At 40.8% G+C, this 24,348-nt stretch overlaps 1 protein-coding gene across 2 annotated transcripts in view; it reads right to left on the bottom strand.

The window, feature by feature from the left end:
- SRGAP1 (SLIT-ROBO Rho GTPase activating protein 1) overlaps window positions 1-22,055 on the bottom strand; it is a 295,760-nt gene extending 273,705 nt beyond the window's left edge. For both annotated transcript variants that reach the window (XM_040233367.1, XM_040233368.1), the window contains exon 1: window positions 21,323-22,055. In XM_040233367.1, the coding sequence (XP_040089301.1) occupies window positions 21,323-21,389 (67 nt within the window). In that variant the 5' untranslated portion in view covers window positions 21,390-22,055. The remainder of the gene's footprint in view (window positions 1-21,322) is intronic.
- Between the last annotated feature and the right edge of the window lie 2,293 nt (window positions 22,056-24,348).

Here is a 24,348-nt window from a genome sequence, read left to right as displayed (position 1 = left end):
AATTGTGAGCATTAGGTGTGACTGTGCATGTATATTCGCTTGGTAACCTGCAAAGCACCTTGCTATTGGCTCTGTAACTATTTTAAAGGAAGGGAAAGGATCAATGGGTAGAAGGTGCATATGGCAAAGTGTACTGCAACTTGGAAAAGGAAGAACTTTCCTCCAATTACATCTGCCCAAACTTCCTTCTGAAGGATTGAGTTGCCCACCTCCCAAAGGGTTCAAAAACAAGCCCACTGACTACTTTGAGATTCTGGATCGGCAGGAAGAAGTGGGATTAGATGACCTTAATATGCATTTCCTTATTAAATTCTTTAATACCTAAAATGTCTTTAATGTCTTAGAACAGAATCTTTCCCATAGGAAAGGAATACCCTTCCCTCTTCAGCACCTTTATTCTGATTATTGGAGATTATTCTGAAATGCAAAAGACAAATCACTACAAAAGAGAGAAAGAACTTCAAATGATCACCTGCCGAAGTAAAAGTATAGGGGCTTCTCTGGTGGTTAAGAATCCACCTTGCAATGCAGGGGATGTGGGTTTGATCCCTGGTTGGAAAACGAAGACCCCACGTGCTGCGGAGCAACGAAGCCTGCTCACCACAACTACTGAGCCCCCACACTCTGGAGCCTATGGGCCACAACAAAAGATCCTGCATGGCATAACTTAGACTCAGTGCAGCCGAATAAATAAAGAAGAAGTCAAAGTACAGATAGCCATCTTTTCACCTCACCTATTCATTCCTTCTTGCTCCAGTAGCTGGCTTACCTCTGGATAGTACTCTTTTGGATACATTTGGATTAGTAGCCTCCAAACTTTTTTGATGGTACATCCATAGAGGAAAAAAATGAACATATTCTCAACGTGCTTCCATTTCTACATTTTTACGTTATGTGCATGTACAGTTAATATATATCAGATAATACAAAAATACAAAACCAAAGAAATACAGGGTCTAAAAGAAGACAAAAAAATACAGCATTTTCTCCCAGGCCATCACCGTATACCTTGTTCTCCCCTTTGTAAGCCTGATCACACACGTCTTTCTTCCAAGCGTCATCAAGTCTTTTTGATTCCACCTCTCCTGTCTCCTTCATCTCTTATAGCTTCTACCCTCAAGGTCAAGGTCAGAACTGAAGCCTTCAATATGCCACAGTAGACTACAAGAAAACTTTTAAACTGGCCACCTTCGACTCAGTTTTTCATCCTCACATCTGATCACATCATCCTAAATGGCTCCCCACCGTCCACAGTCTAAGCTGCTTGAATAACCTAAGAACATACAACGTAATGATCGTCATCTCAGTATGTCATTTCTCACAAAACACACTTTCCTCAATTTCTAACCTGGAAAATGATAGTAGAATGTACTTCACAGGTTTCTTGTGAGATTAAAACAAAATAATGTATACAATGTATACTTACACTGCCAGGCACATAATATACACTCAATAGCTGTAAGCTATTAACAGCATTACCTTCCTACTCTCATCTTGTTACTCTGCTCTAAGTATTTAAAACATTAAGCTAATGATTCCTCAAAAGAAAAACCACAGAATCTTTGCAGGAGACTTTCCTTTACCAGGAATGCCCTTCCTTTCCTGGAGAACTCCTACCCATCCATCAAACCTAGCTGAAACGTCTCTCCCATGCTGCTGCTGCTAAGTCGCTTCAGTTGTGTCTGACTCTGTGCGACCCCATAGATAGCAGCCCACCAGACTAGGCTCCCCCGTCCTTGGCAGCCTGTATTAAAACTCTCCCAGGCAGAACTAATTTCTTCCTGTATAAAGTTCCCATAAATTTAAAACACCTCTAATACACTATGTAGAAAATCTCTGTTTATTTCTCCATCTCTGGGTCTAGGACACAATCCATAAAAACCACATGGGATGTGTTTTATTAGTTATCAATGCAACGAAAACCACTGAGCAACTACTATAAATGCAAGGCAGTTGTCTTAATTAGGAAAAAAAAAAACCCTCCCCTTGGAGAGTCTACAGTTTGATTAAGGAGATCTCAATAGCTGTTTGTTGAATGAATGAAAGATATTTAATTCCAGTATGACTGTAAAAGAATTTAAATCAGAGACCCCAAATCAAAAGTTTCAATTATCTTAACATATAATGCAGTCACATTATAAGTACATTTATTAGGATTTAACTCCATGTCCATCTGTTCTAGGACGAGTCCAAGGGAGGGAAGGAAAATCTTATCTTTCCTCACCATCCTTTCAGTCTTTCAACTAGACTTTGGCTACATGTAAGTGTGAGGCCACAGTCTATGAGCAATGAGACACAGAAGTTAATTTCTGCCTTCTGAGTTTTCACGGACGCAGTTCTTGGTAACGTAGTGACTCAAGGATTTTCAAGAGTAATTCTGTTTAATTTTTCTCCTTATGGTTTGAGTTGAGATCCCAACTTACAGCAAAAATTGTAATTGTCTTGTAACTACTGCTATAGCAATGTCATGAATTGTCAGTGAACCTAGGGTTTTTTAAAAAATCAACCAAAAACTCTCATGAAACAATAGAATTTCCTATTTATAGAAAAAAATCCCATCCTTACAGTAACTTGAATTAACCATAGTCGGAAAAACAACAAGCATTTCACTTGCTCCAGGGTTAGATGACAAGTCTCCTGACTGTCCTGAGTCAGCAGTGATTGTGGAAAATGGAAGGGTGCTATAGAAGGTCTTAAAAAGGCCACCTTGCCTCGGGCTCTTTTTCCTTAATTCAAAAGCGCATGCAGATGTGCAGGGGAAATTGAAGCTTTATTCCTCGGGGGCTCATCATGTTCCCACTTTAGTTTTCAATTTACCCAGGTGTGATGTGAAAAGACTCTTTACAATCTGAGAAACTAACAAATTACAAAGATAGGCGGGGGCAGTAGAACCAGAGGAGGAAGCTGAGGGCTACATGCATTTTCTATACTCTTAGCTTAAATTGCCACGATTTGATGTCCATTTACAGGAACTGAGAGCAGTTATAAGAAAGGTAAAGATTTTAGGTAAATTGGGAGGAAATTAGGGTCCAAATAGGCTAATCTAAAGAAGTTACAAAATTGCTTTGACTTTTCCAGAGATGGGTCCCAAGTGTGGTCTCCATTCCAAAGCCTCAAGACCCCCTGGGACCTTGCTAGAAAGGCAAACAGTAGGGCTTGGGGTGGGGCCCAGCAAACTGCTACAACAAGCCCTCCAGGGGATTCTGATACTGGCTCAGTGGTTCTACCAGAAGTCCTAACACCTCAAAAACGAGCAACAGCAACAAGCCTTAAGTAAATTTAGAGAACCAGCTTAAAGAGATACAATTTCTTTCCCCAGCAGAAAATAAGACAAGGCAGGGCGTCTTTGTTGGGGAAGGCGCAAGGTGGGAGTAACAGGAGATGAAGCAGCGATTTCTTATTCCCAAGAACAGAGCACTAAATATAGCAGCAGTATTCCACATTGGGACATTTAAAACTCTTCTCCCCACAAATGCCTTTTCTGTTGCATTCAAAGAGGCCGTTCCACCATGACTTTTCTTATCAAGTTATCCACTGAGATAATAATACAGTAACAGTTTAACGTTAGTATGTGATCCTGCCGGCTCAGTCATGTCTGATTCTCTGCGACCCCACAGACTGTAGCCCACCAAGCTCCTCCATCCGTGGGATTTTCCAGGCAAGAACACTGGAGTGGGTTGCCATTTCCTTCCTCAGGGAATCTTCTCCACCCAGGGATCGAACCCCCGCCTCCTGTGGCTCCTCCACTGGCAGGCGGGTTCTATACTACTGAGCCACCTGGGAAGCCCCTAGTACATAATCGTTGAACAACAAATACAGCCTTTTATTTTAATTAAGACAAAGATGGTAATCACTCTTCCTGGCTCTCTGGAAATTTCAAGACTGTGAATGGCATGAAATCTAAGCATTTCATCTTTGTAAGGCAGTGTCCTTAGGTAGCTCTCTACAGAATTAGAACAGAGGTTTGAACCCTGGTGGCTCTATCATTTAGTAGCTGTGTGCTCTTAGGGAAACTATTTCAAGTTTCTAAGTATTGAGTTTCGTTTTCCCCACCTGTAAGGTGACCCTGATATGACCTCCCTCAAAAGGAACACACTGTAGATGTTAGCTGCTAGCAGGGTAGGCACTAACAATATTAACTACAGGCAATGTTTATACACTAAGTCCCTAGCATATGAACAAGGTCTGTTGGGAAAGCATATTTACAAGTCCAATTTATCTGCAGGTCCAACAAAGTTAGCCTACATACCTACCTAACACAGCAGACGATATAGTACTGTCCCGTAATAGGTTTATAATCCTTTTCACACAAATAATACGTTAAAAAAACCACACACAAAAATATTTTTAATCTTACAGTACAGCACCTTGAAATGTAGAATAGTAGAGTACAACAGCTGGCATATAGAGGCTGGCATCAAGTGCACAGGCAAGAAGAGTGACTGACTGGCAGAGGGAGAAGTGGGAGGTAGCAGAGCTGAAGGATCATCAGCAATAGGAGACCGAAGGCAAGCAGAAATTTCACTCATGCCTGACGTTGAAGGCACAGGTTCTGGTTCCTTGCTGGAACCAGATAACCATTTGCCTCTTTGAAAGTTCACAACTTGAAAGTTTGTGTGTAGGGGACTCACTGTACTGTAACCAGGCACTTTGCATCAGGAAACAAGCAAAACTCCGGACCCAGGCCTTTTTCTGATTCACTGTGAAAGGAGTCTAGATCTTAGCTCAAAACAATCAAATGATAAAAGACTTGAAAGGCACAGGGAACACGTGTTGGTGAACACAGAGAAGAAATCAGACTGAAGTTGTGAAGGATATAAACCGCTGCAGAGGGACATGAGATGAGTCTCTATCTTAGGTGTCTTGAGCAAGAGTGCTGCTCTGCTTAAAGAGAGGAGAGACACAGACACACATATACACACTAAATCGACATATCCTATCTGGAAGCAAATGAGAGGAGTATGCCTTTGACAGCAGCTAGAAAAACTACGGTTCTCTCCATTTGTTTGGCAGATTTATTTTTGGCAACCCTTAATGAACAAGGAGAACAGGTTAAAGGCAGAGCAACCTACATCTCTAGCTGCAATGGTACTCATGAAGAAAACAGAATTCATTATCTCTCAAGGTTTTCAAACAGTGATGATACAAGGAATTGTAACAAAGTGCCTCTTTGTAGGTAAAGGTCCTAGAAAGCCTATAAAAACAATTCTTTTAAGATTGGGTCCAGTATAGCTTCTGGTGATTGGCTAAATATCTCTCATTGCTTTTCTAAAGAACCATTAAAATTCCCAGTTTTTAGTGTTTGCTTTGTAAAACTGAAATCTGTTTAGTAATTTTAATCTCTCTGGAGATGAATGAGTTTTAAATTATTTAAGAAAAAAATCTGCCACTAATAAAGACAACAGCTTCAGGTATAACAGTAGTAAATAACAGTCACTATTATAGTAGCTCATTTTTACTGAGCCCTTACTAACTGCCAAGAGCAGTGCTAAACTCACTATGTATGCACTGCTGTATTTAAAATGGATTGCTGACAAGGACCTATAGCACAGGGAACTCTATGCGGCAGCCTGAATGGGAGGGAAGTTTGGGTGAGAATGGATACATGTATATGCATGGCTGAGTCCCTTTGCTGTCCACCTGAAACTATCACACCAACTGGCTATACTGCAATATAAAGTAAAAAATTAAAAAAAAAAAGAGCAGTGCTAACTTCTTTTCAGGTATAATTTTATTTAATCCTCAAAACAATTCTTATAAAATAAATGTAATCATTATACTCATTTCCAAGTTAGAAAACTGAGGTTCCGGAAGAACCATAACTTGAATTGCACTTATCCAAGGTATTAACCTCTCCACTGTGCTGCCTTTTTAAAGGAAGCCCAATCACTGAAACTGATGAAGATTAAAAGTACAGAGGTGGCCACTGGTAAATGTCACCACTGTCCCATTCGAAGGGCGATCTTGTCTCTAAATCAACAAAGAGCAGCAAGTAACAGTAAAAGCCATTAAAGGGAAAAGACAGCTCTCTCTACACTTCTATGGAACGGTGCCGACCAACATTACTCGCACACAGGCCAGAGCACTGTCGGGCGCAGATCCACAATGAGATAAAGAGCCTGTGCCAAAACCTAAATCAACTCATCACTAAGCACTGTTTAGTTCAGCTGACATTTGTGTAGAGCAAGACTTTCCGGACAAAGGAAGCAGGGCCATGATTTACCATATCTCCTCATGGACTGTTAATGAATGGTTCGGACCAGCCCTGGTCTACCGTCCAGCTCTGAGCAGGAACAATCTATGGTTGAATAAAAGGCAAGTCTACAGTAACTATCCTGCAAGTGACCACATGTGTTCACGAAATAGATAGGTAGGTAGGTAAATACTACGAACACAAATGCCAGTGATGTCACTGGAAAGGTAAACTGCAAATGATTTGAGAACTGCCATTTTTTGCCTTATCAGTTCTGTAGTTTAGCCAAAAACAAACTTTTATAACCATGGAAGTTATTTTTTTAAAAAGAGAAACTGTTTTCTTTGTCTATTCTTACTAAGTATTTTTAAAAATTAACTAAACCCCTGGTGGCTCAGAGGTTAAAGCGTCTGCCTGCAATGCGGGAGACCTGGGTTCGATCCCTGGGTCAGGAAGATTCCCTGGAGAAGGAAATGGCAACCCACTCCAGTATTCTTGCCTGGAGAATCCGATGGACAGAGGAGCCTTGTGGGGTACGGTCCACAGGGTTGCAAAGAGTTGGACACGACTGAGCGACTTTACTCACTCACTCACTCACTCAAACTAAAGTCCATACTTTATTTGGGATTCCCTTAGTTTTTAACTAATGGCCTTTTCCCGCTACAGAATCCCATCCAGGATTTGGTCCTCAGGTCTCCTTAGGCTCTTTTTGGCTACTAAATCTTTTACAATCTAAAGTTGATTATCATTGCTTCCAGAGCCAGAGTACATAAAAATGGCAACACACCAACACTTTTTAAGCACTTACTATGTGCCAGTCAGTTTGTTTGTTCAATACTCTACTTGTTTTACCAATGCTCTGAGTGAAGTACTATTATTTCTATTTTATAGGCAAAGAAAGTAATGCAGGATGAGAGGAAGTTATCTGCTCACAATACAATAGCTGGAGAGTAGTTGAGGCAGGATTTGGACCCCAGGTCAGCAGTATGATTTCTGAAGGCTATGCTACAAACTACTATGCTATACAGAATACTTAAAAATTTATGCAAGTATGTTTATTTCAGAGTGTTACCTGGTATCTGAAAATGGGACATAGGAGAATGTCAGAAACTGCCAGAAGATAACTGACCACAAAGACAATAAAAGTCATTTTTATTGCGTTTGATAGTGCACAGGGCTTTCTGTACATTATTTCACAATTTAATACCAAGACCAATGGAGGAAAAGAGATACCTAACAGAAAAGTGACGAAAAATGTTAACCTGACTAGGAGGTAGAGTTCCCAGTCCCCAAAAAAGATATATTTATTTGTAGATTAGGTATTTGGAGAATATAGAAAAAATGTGTACCATTAAAACTCTGAATTTTATAAAAATACAGTCTGGAAATTTCTCAAACATGCACTTTTGGTGACACATTTGAGAGTTCCCATTAACATTTTTAAAACAATTGTAACTGAAGGTCAGTTAGAAATGGAGTGGCCATTTGAAAAAGCATTCACTAACACACACTCTCTCTTTGTAGTAGTATACTCAGCAAACTTTTCTAAGGGACATGAAATCTAACAAATTCTCCTTTCTAAAGTCTCACAGTTTATCAGCTTTCTGTGCCATATTTTTACTAGGGAATGCATCTACTGTCTGTAATGATGAAAAGAAAGGTGAAAGCTGAGCACAGCAAAGAAATGAGAGCAAATTATTCAAGTCAGGAGTCAGCCCAGAAAACATTCCACTTTGCTAGGGCTGCTTAAGGAGAAGGCAATGGCACTCCACTCCAGTACTCTTGCCTGGAAAATCCCATGGACAGAGGAGCCTGGTGGGCTGCAGTCCATGGGGTCACTGAGTCGGACACAACTGAGCAACTTCACTTTCACTTTTCACTTTCATGCATTGGAAAAGGAAATGGCAACCCACTCCAGTGTTCTTGCCTGGAGAATCCCAGGGACGGGGGAGCCTGGTGGGCTGCCGTCTATGGGGTCGCAGAGAGCTGGACAGGACTGAAGCGACTTAGCAGCAGCAGGGCTGCTTAAGGAGCCTTCTAAAGAGCTGCTCTTTTACCCACTTGTCCTTATCTCTCTGTCCGCTGAAGACAGGGAGAAGGCAGCTCCCTGCAGCCAACGGCCACATCTTTGGCTCTGAGCTCCAGAATTACCGCTGGTGTTTGTGGGTTATAATTTGACTGAACTGTTGTACATCATCAATATGTGCACAAGGGAAAGCCCTCACTGATCCTCAAAGAGAACTGTTCATTGGACACTGACAAGACATCAAAACATGCCACACAGCCATGACATATGGAAAATAGGATGAGTAGAATGACTTCTTTCTACTCTCTCTTCTTTGGTAAATAATGTTGGCAGTCGTTGGCGGCTTGCTTCCATTTTTCAAACATGCTACTTTCATAGCCAGACTAAAATCTGGACGTCCTCAGATGTCAAAATTTCCTGACTTATATAAATAAGATAAGCAGACACTTACTGTTCTATCTTAACTGCTGGAGGTCTGAGGGAGAGAACTGTTTTTGTAAGCCGCACCTTCAGAATAATAAAAGCAAATAATAAAAGGGCAAAAGTCCAAAGAAAGGTCTTCCACAGATCAACTGAGAAGGAGTTAGAAATGACAGCCCAGAAACTGGGACACCAAGCACTTTAAGAACTGCTGGGACTTTGTAAACGCTCCTTATGCTACATTGGCTATTCCGCTGTGATGCCAAGAAGGCTAGAGGGTGCCACCTTTTCCAGGAGGCCCTGAATTATTACAGGTCACTGCAGCCAGCTCTAGACTAGAACTCCAAGGGATAAAATGGTAGAAGTAGCTCTGAAAGAAAAGGAAAGCTGTTACCTGCAAACTCCAGGAACGAAAGACCAGACTCTGCATGATTAACAACAGAAGCAAGACCCCAGTTCTCCAGCAGCATCTCAAGATTATTCAGAAAAGTGTGGATGTTTTCATGTGCAGCCCATATCAAAGCCTTTCATTGATCCTCACTACACATTGTCATCCCTAAAATGCACATATCCTGGATTTTTCCATGTGCAGAGATATACCTATTCACGCAGAACTTGAAAGTGTTAGGATAACATTATTTGCTCTTCTCTTCAGTGTATGGATCTTGGGTTATAAGCATCATTCTAGAGCGCAAGGACTATACCCCTATAATTCTCTTTAGGAAAAACATAGACTGATTCTTCAGTAACTTGACCTATATATATTTTTGGGTTCTCTTGCTAAAACAGAACTTGATATTGAATGAAATAAAAATAACTGTATGAAAGTTACTGAGAGTAGATTTAAAAGTTTTCATCACAAGAAAAAATATTCTATGTGTGGTGATGTACTTACTGTAGTGCTCATTTGGCAATATTTACAACTATAAAATCATTATGTTGTACACCTGAAACTGTGCTGTGCTTAGTCGCTCAGTTGTGTCTGACTCTTTGAGACCCCATGGGCTGTAGCCCTCCAGGCTCCTCTGTCCATGGGATTCTCCAGGCAAGAATACTGGAGTGGGCTGTCATGCCCTCCTCCACATCTGAAACTGATATACTATTATATAATGTTATAATGTTGTCAATATTAATATGTCAATTATATCTCAATAAAAAATGTAATAAACTGATGGGCTTGGAATTCCCTGGTGGTCCAATGGTTAAGAATCCACCTGCCAATGCAGGGGACATGAGTTTGATTCCTGGTGCAGGAAGATTCCACATGCCAAGGGGCAACTAAGCTTGTGTGCTCCAACTACTGGAGCCTGTGCTCAGTAACAAGAAAAGCCATCACTGTGAGAAGCCTGGCAGCAACTAGAGAACAGGCCGTGTGCAGCAACAGAGACCCAGAGCAGCAAGTAGAGAACAGGCCGTGTGCAGCAACAGACACCCAGAGCAGCAACCAGAGAACAGGCTGTGTGCAGCAACAGAGACCCAGAGCAGCAAGAAAAAATTAAGTAATTTTAAAAAACTGATGGCCTCAAAAAAAAAAAAAAAAAAAAAAAACCCTACTGAATAACAGACTTCTGCTTCCTACAATATATTGTAAATTTAGATAGACAGCCCTGACTCTTCTGATTGAAACTAAAACACTGGATTAAATATTTTTAAAATATGATTTTAACCACATCACCAGTTTTCATCTAAGTAAGGAATTTTAAAAGCCCTCAAACAAGATGAAGTCAGTATAAAACAGGTCAAATGATAACAAGTGCTATGGAGAGATAGAACACAAGAGAAGGAAGATGGGAAGAGCCACAGGAGGTTGAGGCTTATGATCTTAAATAGCATGGTCAAAGAAAACATGATCAAGAAAAATATTTCAAAAGATCAGTATAATCAGACGATGTTCTATAATGACAATGCAATTGTTAGAAATTAAATGAAATAATTTTGTATCTGAAAAATTTAAAATACTTTTAAACAGACTATGAGTCACAGAAAAAAATCACAATGGAAATTAAAAAGTACACAAAACCGAAAGATAAGAAAAACATTACAGGTAAAAATTTTTAGAGATATACATTCAGTTCAGTTCAGTCACTCAGTTGTGTCCAACTCTTTGTGACCCAGTGGACTGCATGCCAGGCCTCCCCGTCCATCACCAACTCCCAGAGTTTACTCAAACTCATGTCCATTGAGTCGGTGATGCCATCCAACCATCTCATCCTCTGTCTCCTTCTCCTCCCGCCTTCAATCTTTCCCAGCATCAGGGTCTTTTCAGACAAGTCAGCTCTTTGCATCAGGCAGCCAAAGTATTGGAGTTTTAGCTTTAACATCAGTTCTTCCAATGAACACCCAGGACTGATCTCCTTTAGGATGGACTGGTTGGATCTCCTTGCAGTCCAAGGGACTCTCAAGAGTATTCTCCAACACCACAGTTGAAAAGCATCAATTCTCCTGTGCTCAGTTTTCTTTATAGTCCAACTCTCACATTACTATATATAAAATACCAATAGGTAAACAAGGACCTACTGTATAGCACAGGGAACTATATACAGTATTTTATACTCTAAAATGGAAAAGAATCTAAAAAAGAAAAAGTATATATTTTTACATATATAATATATATATTCAGTTTTTATAACTGAATCATTTTGCTATATATCTGAAACTACCACAACACTGTATATCAACTATACTTAAAAAAAAAAAAAAAGAACAGCTACATATGCTATCCTCTTAAACCGAACAATAAACATGGAAAAATAATCTTAGAGGATATTTTATTACCTTACATGTTTACATTATAAAAAGTAAGAACTTGGAAAATAAATAAGAATTTTAAAAAGGATCAGCAAATAATGTTCACAAAAAAAGTAAAAGGAAGGGAATCATAGGAAGGAAACATACTAACAAAATAGAAACCAAATATACAATACAGTAAATCAAAGAAGTATAAAACTAGTTCTTTGAAAAGACTAATAAAATAAACATACCTCTGGCAGGGTCACTCATGGAAAACAGGGAGAAGACACACATACAAACAACTGTTATAACAGAAAAGAAGTATAACTGCAGATTCTGCAGAGATTAAAAAGGTGTGAGGATACAATAAACAATTTTATGTCAATAAATTAGAAAATTTGTAAATTCAAAAGCAATGGCGTTTTTTTTTTTCTTGATGAAAATACTAGACCTAGATGACTTTAGTAAACATTTAAGTCACACAGTTCCAGTCTTACATGAATTCCTCCAGAGAACAGTAAAAGGAAATGATCTGCAACTAATTTCAAACACTTCAAAAAAATAAATTACTCTCAGAAATTACTCAGACTGCAATGCAGTAATTATATTTTTAAAAAATATAAATAGCCTCACTTTTTTAAAAATGTAAAGTCATACTTCTTTATATCTCATAGGTAAGAAGGAACCATTGTAAGAAATTCAGAATACTCAGAACATAATTTTAATAAACTCCACAAGATCAAAATTTGCCAGATGAAGCAAAAACAGTATTTTAAGGGAAATTATCATAAATATTTATTAGGGGAGAAGAACAGATGCCTTTCTTAAGAAAAACGCTTTTGTTAGAAATAACGTTTACATTAAGAATAAAAAATGCATTGCCTTGAATGCTTATAATAGCAAAGAAGGACAGAAACAATGAGCTTGAAAGCTACTAGGAATAAAACTACCAAATGACTCAACAATCCCACTACTGGGCATATGCCCTGAGGAAATCATAATTGAAAAAGATACATGTACCCCAGTGTTCATTGCAGCACTATTTACCATAGCCAGGACATGGAAGCAACCTAGATGTCCATCTACAGATGAATGGATAAAGAAGTTGTGGTTCATACATGCAATGGAATAGTACTAAGCCATAAAAAGGAACACATCTGACTCAGTTCTAAAGAGGTGGATAAACCTAGAGTCTATTACACAGAGTGAAGTAAGTCAGAAAGAGAAAAGAGAAGAGAAAAGAAAAAAATGTTGTATATTAATGCATATATATGGAATCTAGAAAGATGGTAATGATGAGCCTATTTAGAGAACAGATTTGTAGATACAATGGGGGAAGGAGCGGGTAGGACAAATAGAGAATAGCATTGAATGAATCTGCTATATGACAGAGACCTCAAATCTGGTGCTCCGTGACTACCTAGAGGGGTGGGATGGGGTGGGAGGTGGGAGGGAGGTTTAAGAGGGAGGGCAAATACGTATACCTATGGCTGATTCACGTTGATATATGGCAGAAACCAACACAATATTGTAAAGCAATTATCCTCCAATTAAAAATAAATTTAAAAAATTTAAAAACAAATAAGCTGTATGTCCAACTTAAAAAAAACAGATAAAGAACAGAATAAATCTGAAAAAAATTTAAAGGATGATAATAAAGATAAGAGTAGAAATCAATAAAAGAGAAAAAAAAAACAAAAAATAGACAATCCCCTTTTAAGATTCAGTGAAGAGATGAGATAAAAATAAATATTTTAAAATAATATTTTATTTTTTATTTATTTTTAAATTTTTATTTGTTAGCCACACCACATGGCTTGTGGGATCTTAGTTCCCTGAACAGAGACTGAACTTGGGCCCTCACAGTGAAAGCTTCCAATCCTAACCACTGGACTGCCAGGGAATTCCCTAAAATGGTATTTTAAATTAAATACAAATCGGCCCTTATTTCAAAAATATACTATCATCAACATTATGTCAATGTATCTGAAAACATACAGGAAATGGAGACATCTTTAGAAAAATATAACTTATCAAAACTGACTTCAGAAGGAATATAAAGAATAAATAATCCTATCACTAATAAAACTAAAGCTTAACTGTTGATAAGCAGTTAAAAGTTCTTCACACAAAGAAAATAACTAGACTCAAATAAGCAGTTTTACGGACCTTTCAAGAGAAGGAATATTCCAAAATTTCAAAGTCTTCCACAAATAAAAAGAGAAGCAATACTCTCCAATGCATTCTATGAGGCTAGTATAAGTGAAAAAAGAGCCCGACAAGGACAGCGTCCGAAAGCAAAGCCATGGGTCTATTTTGTTTCAGAATTTAGAGACAAAAACCAACCAACCAAGCAAAAAACAATAAAAAAAAAACACTTCCCTCCAAAAAACCTAAACTAAATACTGACAAACTGAATGCAACTATTTACATATATAATACAATGCTGAAGACAGGTTTAATTCTGGAATACAGAGATGGTTTCCTATTAGAAACTCTATAACTATTTCTCATTACATTAACTGATTAAAGAAGAAAAAATAATATCAATAAATGCAAAAAGATAACTTTCAACCAACTATTAATGATTAAAACTTCAAGGAAACAGAGAATATGTGAGATCTTACCTAACCTGATGAGAATATCTATAACAAAATGAAAACAATCACTATCCTTTATGGGGGAAAAAAGGCTGGAAAACACTCCCTTTAAATACAGAACAAGAAAAGAATGCCAATTCACTACATTTATCAACTTCATACTCAAAATTCTGCCTAGGGCAAAAACAGAAGAATAAATTAAAGCCAAAGGGATTGGGAAGGAGGAAATGTAATTGTCTTCATTTGCAAATAATAAGATTTTGTAACCAAAAAATGAACAAATTTTTGTAATAATAATGAACTAGCAAGGCAGCTGGACATAAGACTTTTATACAGAGGTAAATGGCATTTCTGCACACAGAACGGAACTGAAATGGCATTTCTAAAGACATAGAAAATATAAAACTTCATAGTAAGATATTTAAAAATAACTAAATAAATGCAGAAATACTCATATTCATGTGTAAGTAGAATTTATAATCTAATATAAAGATGCCAGTTCTCTGCTAATTGCTCTATAATTTCACAGTTTTAATCAAACTACCAGTGGACTTCCCATGGAAGGAAAACTGATTCTAAAATGCACATGAAACAGAAAGGATCAAGATCACCAAGATACTTTTGAAAGGGTATAAGGGAGGAGAATTTGGCCTACTAGACATAATATAAATTATTCACTAAATTGTAAATAATTATTAGAAAATATTTCTCCACACCATAAAATGTTCTTCAAAAACCCGTGTTCATGTCTTCACATGTATAAGTTACCTAATCATTCCCAAGTAGAATTTAGTTAACTATTCTCCACTGTTGGACATTTAGATTGTTTCCAGCTTTGCGATTTTCTAAAGATGTTACATTTGAGTTCAATTTAATTTTGTGATAATACTTGATTGTCAGACACCCTAGATAATTCTATGATGAACATGTTGGTTATACTATAAAGGAATAATAATTCAAAATGATTATGTTATTCATTCAATTAATGTTTAACGAAGCTCTATTGGAGATGTGGGAGATAACAGACAATAATTTTTAATATCAAATTGCTCTGTTATGTTGGTTCTATCGCAATAAAGCTGGAAAAAAAGCAGAGTGCTCTCATAAGCAAAAGCAAATGAACAGTTACATGCAAAAAAGCTCATTTCTACATTGATTTTTTTTAAATTTATTTTAATTTATTTATTTGGCTGAGGTGGGTCTTGTTGCAGCTTGCAGGATCGTTGGGGCATGCAAACTCAGCTGCAGCATTTGGAATCTAGTTCCCTGACCAAGGATGGAACCTAGACTCCCTGCATTGGGAGCATGGAGTCTTAACCACTGGACAACCAGGGAAGACCCTCTATAATGATTTTAAAGCAAAATATTTTGCTATGAAATTAAGTCAGAGACTTTATTGGACATTATAAGAATCCTTTTTGTCACAGGACTACAGTTCTCATTTTCCATTTGGCATCATTAAGCTGTGTGTAAGCTCAGTCATGCAGGACTCTCTGACCCAATGGACTGTAGCCCACCAGGCTCCTCTGTCCATGGGATTTCCCAGGCAAAAACACTGGAGTGGGTTGCCATTTCCTCCTCCAGGGGATCTTCCCAACCCAGGGATCGAACCCACCTCTCCCGTGTCTCCTGCGTTCCAGGAGGATTCTTTACTGCTTGAGTAAACAGGGAAGCTCATTTGGTATCATTAAAGGAAGAGAACATTTTAAACAAAAGTTGTAAGCAAACACATGGCAGCCTAGGAAATGTGCTTCTTGGCTCTGTTATATGTACTTGGATAAAAAGCAATGACACAATATAAAAAAAAAAAATCCACCTTAGAAGGAGCTGGGCATCCCTCTGGTTTGCCTATTACGTATCCCTTTTTAATTTCACCATGAAATTCACTCTATTCTAAGTGTACAGAGCACTTTATTAGAATGGCTTATAATCGCCCACTTTGGGATCTATTTAGGCAGCAGATTGGTGATTATGTATTTGAATTTCAAAAAGCTTATCCAACTCAGAATGTAAAAAGAAGCAGTTTAAACTAAAGAAAATAAAAATTAAACAAATAACAAAGCCTAATTTTTACAGACTATTCATTAGGGCCAAGCCTGTAATAAAGGCTTTCTACAAATCACCTCACAGAAGCCTCACAAAGGTAAGGAAGTAAGTACTACTATCAATATTATTCCCATTCTACAGATGAAGAAATTGACTAACAGTGGTCAAATATATCATTAGTGGCAGGGCTGAGTGGCTAACACCAAAGTTTCTGCTCTTTGTATGTTCTGTTTCTTCCCATCCTGAGATATCAGCAGGTGAGCGCAAATATGCTGTTAGTAAACTAGAAGGTAACTTGGGCCCAACAAATAAAAACACCTTCAAGTAACTAAAAATGTCTTCAAGGAACTGTCTCTAATATCAGTTTCTGACTTCAAACCACTAAAACAAAAAGAGACTGAGTGATTAGACATACAGTTTACTTGGCTTTTGTTTTTTTAATCTTAATTCTCAGTGGTATAATTTGAAATAAAAACAAGTAGCATAAAAAAGGGTCTGGTCAATCCACAAAGTAGACTCTCAATTGGACCAGAGCTGAGGATGTAGGGGTTCCTGACCTATTTATCTCAGCTTGGAGTAAGAAACCAATATAAATGGTTAGAGCTCAGATTTATCATCCCATAGCATATGCCAACCCTCACTGTATTTCAGAAGAACATGCTTTGCTTAAAAATTTCTCCAGAACTATTCCTTAAGATATTTTCAAGTTCATGAAACTAATCAGATTTTCTGGACAGTCTAAGAGGTCTTATTGTAATGGCTGCAAATGTGTTACATTTGTACATATTCACCTATTTTTTCCCCTTGATCTCAAAGGCATGATGTGAAGCTACTGCCTGGGCACTGTAGTTTCTTAAAATGATCTTGGTGAAAAAAATATTTTTTTAGTTGCTGTTAATCACTTTAATTAACTCCTCCTGTTAATAGATAAGAGTTGTTCTCTCTTTCACCTAGGTATGATTTCTTCAACAGAGGAAAAGTCTAAATAGGTTAAGTGTTCTATCTCCTACTCTACTTTGCAAGGAATCTAAAAGCAAACCAAAACTTGGTTTGGTTTGCTACTGAAAAGCCGAGGACCTGGGTTCCAACCCACATATATTATAGTTAATTGTGCAACTGACATTATGCCTCCTTATACTATATAAGTAGGCTGGACAGGAAATGTTTAAAGTCCTTCCCAACTATAAAATTTTAATTCACAATTTAAACTGTCATTTTCTATTGCAAGCTAAATGGAAGGACATTAGATGTAGACACAGGTTCTGTATGAGTGACAGAACCACTTTTAATTTCCCCACTGAAACCTATCACATGATGTGAGGTCCTATCAAATTGAACTGGCAATTTCTTATGCTCCATCTGCTACCAAAATGTACTATTTGTAGTTCAGGCAGCAGGGTGGTTAAAGAACAACAGATTTTCTTGGCACTTCCTGCACATATGGCATATAGATGAGAGTACGAGATTATCCCTTCGAAAATACTGCAAATAATAGCTGTCAATTCTTAGCAACCAACAACACGCATTATTAAAAACAAACACAACTTCCCATCCACGAGTTCCACTTCATAAAATGTGTCTTTTGATTCTTCTGACTCCTGTAGGTGAACCCATATTTTTTATATGGACTCTATAATTTTTTTGCTGCAGAATTCAAAAATTACTAGATCTCTGAAATCCACAGATAATCTTCAGAACTTCTGCTGGCCACTTGCTATGATCTTTTCCACTGCTTAAGGTTTTTGCCAGAGATGCTAAAAGTAGTGTAGTCGACTGGTTTGAGTTTCATATACTTTTCCAGACAAGCTCGCCTTTTAAGGCCCCACACAAACAAGAGATTAATTTCTCTGCATTCTAAATCTTTGGGAAATTGACCAACATGCATGAAATAATCCTTCTCCTCCTAACACATGCCTTTTAAAGTATTGCTTGGGGGCCTTTGGTCCTTGATTTAAACCTATCTATTCCTTTAACTAGTCATAATCTCCGATTATTCTCCCTCTTACAATCCTGTGCTCTACTTTTCTGAATGTGATTTTATTATTTTTTCTGTATTCTCTATGTGAATGAATATAAGTGCTCAGTCATGTCTGACAGCCCGCCAGGTTCCTCTGCCGTAGAATTTTCCAGGCAAGAATACTGGAGCGGGTTGCCGCCTTCTACTCCAGGGGATCTTCCTGACCCAGGGATTGAACCCACCTCTTCTGTGTTTTCAGCATTGGCAGGTGGATTCTTTACTACCGCTCTACCTGAGTATTACACTTTTAATTCCCTGAGAATTCAGATATGAATTTATTACGAAAAAAGTTAAAGCAAAGGTGACTCTCCCATACATGTAAGTCATCCAGAGAGTTCAATATATGTGGCTTTGTTAATTCGGAAGAGACCTGTTAAGAGTCTTCTCTTAATGAATCCAATACAGCTAGATTTTCCTCCAGCGATAGAATGAGCCATCTTTCGTTTACCATCAGATGAAATACCTGCTAGAACTGAAAGAGTTGGTTGTTCCAAAACCACCTATCTTTAACTAGCGGACTAGCATTCTGCCAGGGTGAGACACTCAACCTTAAAGGGGGCTCAGGAAAAGAAACAGAAAACCAGGATCCGACCTGTGAAACTATTCTTAATGAGGGACCTATTCTCACTTCACAGACGGCAGGCCTCAGGCACTATTTAACTCTCATTTCTCTCATTTCTCTTCTTGATGTTGCCTAGTAAGTTCAGGCGAATTTGTGCCATTCAAAGTGCGTCTGGTCCAATTCCATTGTATTTCCCTATTCCCATGTTGACATACGGATATAAGGAGCTGGTCTTAGGGGAAACGAGATCAAACCAATCAGTCCTAAAGAAAATCAACCCTGAATATTCACTGGACAGACTGCAGCTGAAGCTTGAACACTTCTGCCACATGATGCAAAGAGCTGACTAATTGGAAAAGACTCTGATGTTGGGAAAGGTTGACTGCAAAAGGAGAAGGGGGCGGCAGAGGATGACGTGGTTAGATTACATCACCAACTCAATGGACAGGAATTTGAGCAAACTCTGGGAGATGGTTAAGGACAGAGGAGCCAGGCGTGCTGCAGTCCACAGGTGGGAAACAACTTGGCACCTGAACAACAACAATCAACAGAATACAGCAAAAGTGATTCTGAAACTTCTGCGGCTAGGTGGTGAGAAGCTTTGCGGCGTCCCCCTGGGTATCTTAGACCCAGTTATCATAAGAAGTGCAGTTGTCCTGAGAATGGTGTGTGTGAAAAGGGGAAGATAACAGTTCAGCCCATGGGGTCATACAGAGCTGGCTATGACTTAGCGACTGACCAACGACAGTAAGGATCTGGGTTAGACACAGGATGTGTAAGTATTGCAGAGGAAGCAGATGAACTCTGGACACAGGCCCTGATGAGAAAGGTAGTTCAGGTGTAGTAAACAGTCATAAAGCTGCCTGGGGACTCACAGGTGAGTGAGGAGGGGTGAAGGGAATAGAGAGATCACTTTTTATGGGTGGGAATTTGTTCCAAAAATAATTTTTACCATGTTCCTAACTTTTCCTTATTTGATGGACACATTTTAAACAAAGCAACACATCCTGTTTTATTTATTTTTAAACCAATGTTGAGGAACTAAACTCTCAAAGTGCCGCGTAACTATAGAATTCATTAATCATGAGAATATTTTTCAGATAAGGACTTGATCATGAACAAACAACCTTAGAGCAGAAATAAAGAAACCAGTTCTTGGAAGTACACGCTGCCAGTCAGCGCTGCAGATAGCACAAAATCCAGACTGCCACCCCTTGAAGACTTGCCACAAAGAGCCATGTGGAAAAACTGCACAGAGAAATGGTGATTGTGAACAGGAGTTCCACCTGGGAAAGGCTGTTGAATTTGTTAAGAAAAGAAAGGTTATGCTCATTAGAAAGTTTATCTGTCTCTAAGCAAATAATTACTTCTCTGCTAAAATAACTTCCACGTCAATGTAACCAGTTCCTACAAGCATATATTATCTTAAGTGCAAGCAGATAAAAATCTGTGTTTCCTGAAGAGTGTTCATCTTAACTTCATTATTGGAGTCAACCTAAAGGAAATATAAATCCCTGGGCTTGCATATCGTGTTTGCCTCTAGTCATAAGTTGGTCCAGATTCTCACTGATTGACAGAGGGTTTCCCTATTCAGGTCCTTTCACTGGACTCCAGGTATTTTCACAACTTGACCACACAAAAGAACTCCCAGGCTGTTCCTGCCTTTCCAAAGACAAGCACAGGAATGCCTTTCTCTGCAGCCCTTTCACAAGATTGTGTCTGTACAAACACAGGTGTTTACAAAGCAATTTTTATCAACTTTGCATTGACTATTCCAAAGAACAGCAGTAATCTCAACACTCCATCCATTGTCTCAATGCTACCAGTGATAGAGGAAAAGCTACCAGTGATAGAGAGAGGAAGAGGAAAAAATAAACAACAAATATATGTTTATTAAACACTTCAACAGCAACACAAAATACTTGTACCAGGGAGAAAAAATATATTTTAAACCGCAACACACATTAAGTAAAATTGCCATAATCAGCCTTAAGTAGATTCCTTCATTAGGCGACCACATAAATGGTCCAACTACTACTCAAACAGTCAAACCTTCATTTTACATGCAAGTGGCCTCCAGCAAATGATAAAGCAATATTCCCGTGTGAGTGTGAAAGATGGCACTGAATTCCGGCCCATTATAGAGGAAGAGTCAGATTCCACTAGTCCTTTCTCGGTTTAACGGCCAGGTTTTCAGGGAGCTGTTTTATAGAAGGGGGACTCGCCCTGATAAATTAGTGATTAGTGCAAATGTCGCCAGTTTCCTGCACTCCTCAAGGAAGCTCTAGACCACTTCGGGTCCAGACTTCAGAAAAATGACTCTTTAAAAGAAAAAAAAAATTACATGACAATGTATCAATGACTGTGACAAGAGTATATTCTAAAAAAAAAAAAAGATGCTGGTGATGATAACTGGGGGGGAACCTCTGACGCTGCCTACCTCCTATGTAAGCTGCCGGCTGAAGGTGGTTAATTTAAACCCAGTTCTCCCCCACTGGAGGTGGCGAGCGGGCAGCGGGGGAGAGCCACCCGGTTTCCAGCTCCCCGCGGACCTGACGGGACTGGGACTGAGACTGGCTTGCACGAAGCCCCGGATGGCTCAACCGGGCGCTCCAGTTGTCTCTCACCACCTTCCTCCAACGCAGACCCCCAAGTTAGAAACGCAACTCCCGGAGCACAATGACAAGAAAGCACACAAAAGGAGCAAGGCAGCCGCTCCCATCCGTACCTTTGACTTGACTTTCATACTCGGCGATGATCTCTTTGTCCTTTTTGAATCTGCTCGGAGTGGACATTATCCAGCTGTTCTGGGTTTGCTTTCAATGGGCAAGTTCTGTGAGGGGTCACCGACCAGTCAGTCTCCTCGGAGAAGCAGAGAGTTGCACTCCCAAATGCCGGGAACCCAGAAGCAGCACCGACGGGAGGGAGAGGAGGAGGAGGAGGGGAAAAAAAAGGAGCGAGCCGAGGACTAGATTAACCCGGGCGCCGGCACCATACTCTCGGGATCGAGCTGCCGTCGGCGATGCGGAGGGGAGCCCACGGCTCGGGGCCGGAGGGGGCCGGAGAGGCCCGGCGCGCCGGCGAACTCCAGCAGGCGAGTGGCGGGGGGCGTCTCCCTGCCCACCCCACCCGGAGCCCGGCCACTTCCTCTACAGCCGCTGGGCGGACGCGGGGATCGCGCCGGCGCTCCGCACCATTGTTAGCCACCCGCACGGGGAGCGTGGGGCAGGGCCAGCCGGGGAGGGCGGGCGCCGCGACCCTCCCTTCCTGCTCAGCCGTCCGCTCCGGCGCTCAGGGGTCCCGCCCGGGCTGGGGATGCTGCTGCCGCTCCTCCGTCGGCACACACGGCTGCTACTGCCCGGGGCAGGGTAGAGGAATCGCGATCCTAAAACGAGTCCCGGGCGGCCGCCGCGAGGGCGGCTAACGCGCTGTAAGAACGCGTCCTGGGCGCAGCCCCGGCGGAGTTTAGGTTTCCACCGCCGGCGCCTCGCGGGGCCTCCGCCTCCTGGGCCACCGTGCGCCGAGACGGCCTCTTTCTCCCGGTCCCCCTTGTCGCTGCTGCCCCCAGGAGGCCGCCGGCTACCGGCACACCCGCACGCGCCCCTGGAGGAGCCGCGCCCCTGGCGGCCGCAAAGTTGCAGGCGCGCTCACGGCCCGCGGCTCCCCGGCGCCTGGGGAGTGAGCTGCGGGCGGCACCGGCCAGGGCGGCCGCGCCGGGCTCGGCGAGGCGGGGCAGGGCTCGCGGGAGGGGCCCGATCGACCTCTCTTCTCCACCCTCGCCCCGCTCCTCCCCACCGGCGCGGTAAGCAAGCGCGGCGCTTCTCCAGGAAGATGGATGCCTCTTGTGGCCAACCGCAGCCCGACCCTGCGTGCCGAGCCCGGCGGCCGTGGGCGACGCCCCCAGCGCCTCCCCGGCTTGCGTTGCCCCAGCCGCTGGAAAACCCCACCCGACCGGTGGGCAGTCTTCGACTCAGTGTGAGCGCTGTGGTGGGGCTCTTTTGAGTCCAGTGGGGAAAATCAGACTTTGGATGTCTCCATGAAAGAATGGGATGTTACTCCCAACCCCAGTAGGAACACTGGAGTCTGAATTGTCTTGGATGTTAAGAATAAAAATTTAAAAAAAGCGAAGCTATTCGATCAGGCAGAGAAAAATATCCATCTTGAGCACCATATTCTCCCCATACTAAAAGTAGCTAGAGAATGTCAGCATGGTAGGAAAGGCGTGGTGGGGAAACAGTACTTAAGATGTCTCTAGGTTTTGGCGGACACATTTAGCGTTTGGGACCTTCTCCACGTTCCAGGGGCTCAGTGGTAAAGAATCCGCCTGCCTATGCAGGAGATGCGGGTTCGATCCCTGAGTGGGGAAGATCTGGAGGAGGAAATGACAACCCACTCCAGTATTCTTGCCTCGAAAATTTCACGGACAGAGGAGCCTGGCGGGCTACAGTCAACAGCATGGCAAAGAGTTCGATATGACTGAGCACACACGCACACCGTCCTTCTCCAATATTATTGGCCTGATTTATCAAAGTGATTTGTCCAAAAGCGTGTCCGTATCAAGTGGTGCTAGATCTAAAGAGAGTAGGGACTTTGAGACCTTATTCATTCTTGTATCCAGTGATAAGATTTCTTACTGTAGGCCAACCACCAAATATGAACTAGGGACTCAGAGAGTAGAATTCTGCCCTAAAGGGTCTCAAGATCAATTGTTGTATAAATAAGTAATTACAGGCAGTACTTTAGAGCTGTAAGAGAGCTACTCCCTCTTTGGGAGCCTTATGGAAAGAAAAATGCACCGAATAAAAGGCTGGGGGAGAAAGTCTTCCCAGAGAAGAGATATTTGAACTGGATTTAAAGGGCTGCGATTCATGGGGTCACAAAGAGTCGGACACGACTGAGCGACTGAACTGAACTGAACTGAAGTAAGTAATTTGCCACCTTAGAGAAAGTGTTGCCTTTCAGGGAGAAGGAAAATCCTACTCTGGGGGAATTGCAAATGAGTTACAGGATGCCCTCCTCTGAAATACCAGATCTTTGACAGTAGGTGAAAATTATTAAAAAAAAAAAAAAAAGTAAAACATACGTGTGTTTCAAGTGAGTGCGTGCACATTGTTTTTAGTTATATAGCTGTTTTAAATTTAATTTTTAGGCAAATCTTTTTACACTATAACAACAGAAGAGAATGTAAGGAAAAAGTGAAAAAAATCTTTTCTTTCCATTTTGCGACACAGGAATCCCTGACTGCCCTAGCTTCATGTGGGACTGTTTTATGTAAGAGTGTTGGGTGAAGAGCCAGATATCCAAAGCAGAGGCTGAGAAGGAAGGTCAGGGCCAAATGGGAGAGGCCTCCTGTGCTGAGCTGTTGAACACAGTTCTGCAGACAGCAGTGAGCCTTTTAAGCAGAGGAGTGTCATGATCACATACATGTTTTATAAGGGTAACTGTTGGCAGCGTGGATCAGTTGGCCAGGGGGGTAGAGAGACCAGAGGCAAGAAGTATACTTTGGCAGTCAGTTCAGTTCAGTCACTCACTTGTGTCCGACTCTTTGCGACCCCATGGACTGCAGCATGTCAAGGCTTCCCTGTCCATCAGCAACTCCTGGAGCTTACTCAAACTCATGTCCATTCAGTTGATGATGCCATCCAACCATCTCATCCTCTGTCATCCCCTTCTCCCACCTTCAAACTTTCCCAGCATCAGGGTCTTTTTAAATGAGTCAGCTCTTCACATCAGGTGGCAGCATCAGTCCAGCCA

The sequence above is a fragment of the Oryx dammah genome, unplaced genomic scaffold (genome assembly GCF_014754425.2).
Source record: "Oryx dammah isolate SB20612 unplaced genomic scaffold, SCBI_Odam_1.1 HiC_scaffold_29, whole genome shotgun sequence".
In the NCBI taxonomy this organism is placed as follows: domain Eukaryota; kingdom Metazoa; phylum Chordata; class Mammalia; order Artiodactyla; family Bovidae; genus Oryx; species Oryx dammah.
This window is presented reverse-complemented; position numbering and strand designations above follow the sequence as displayed.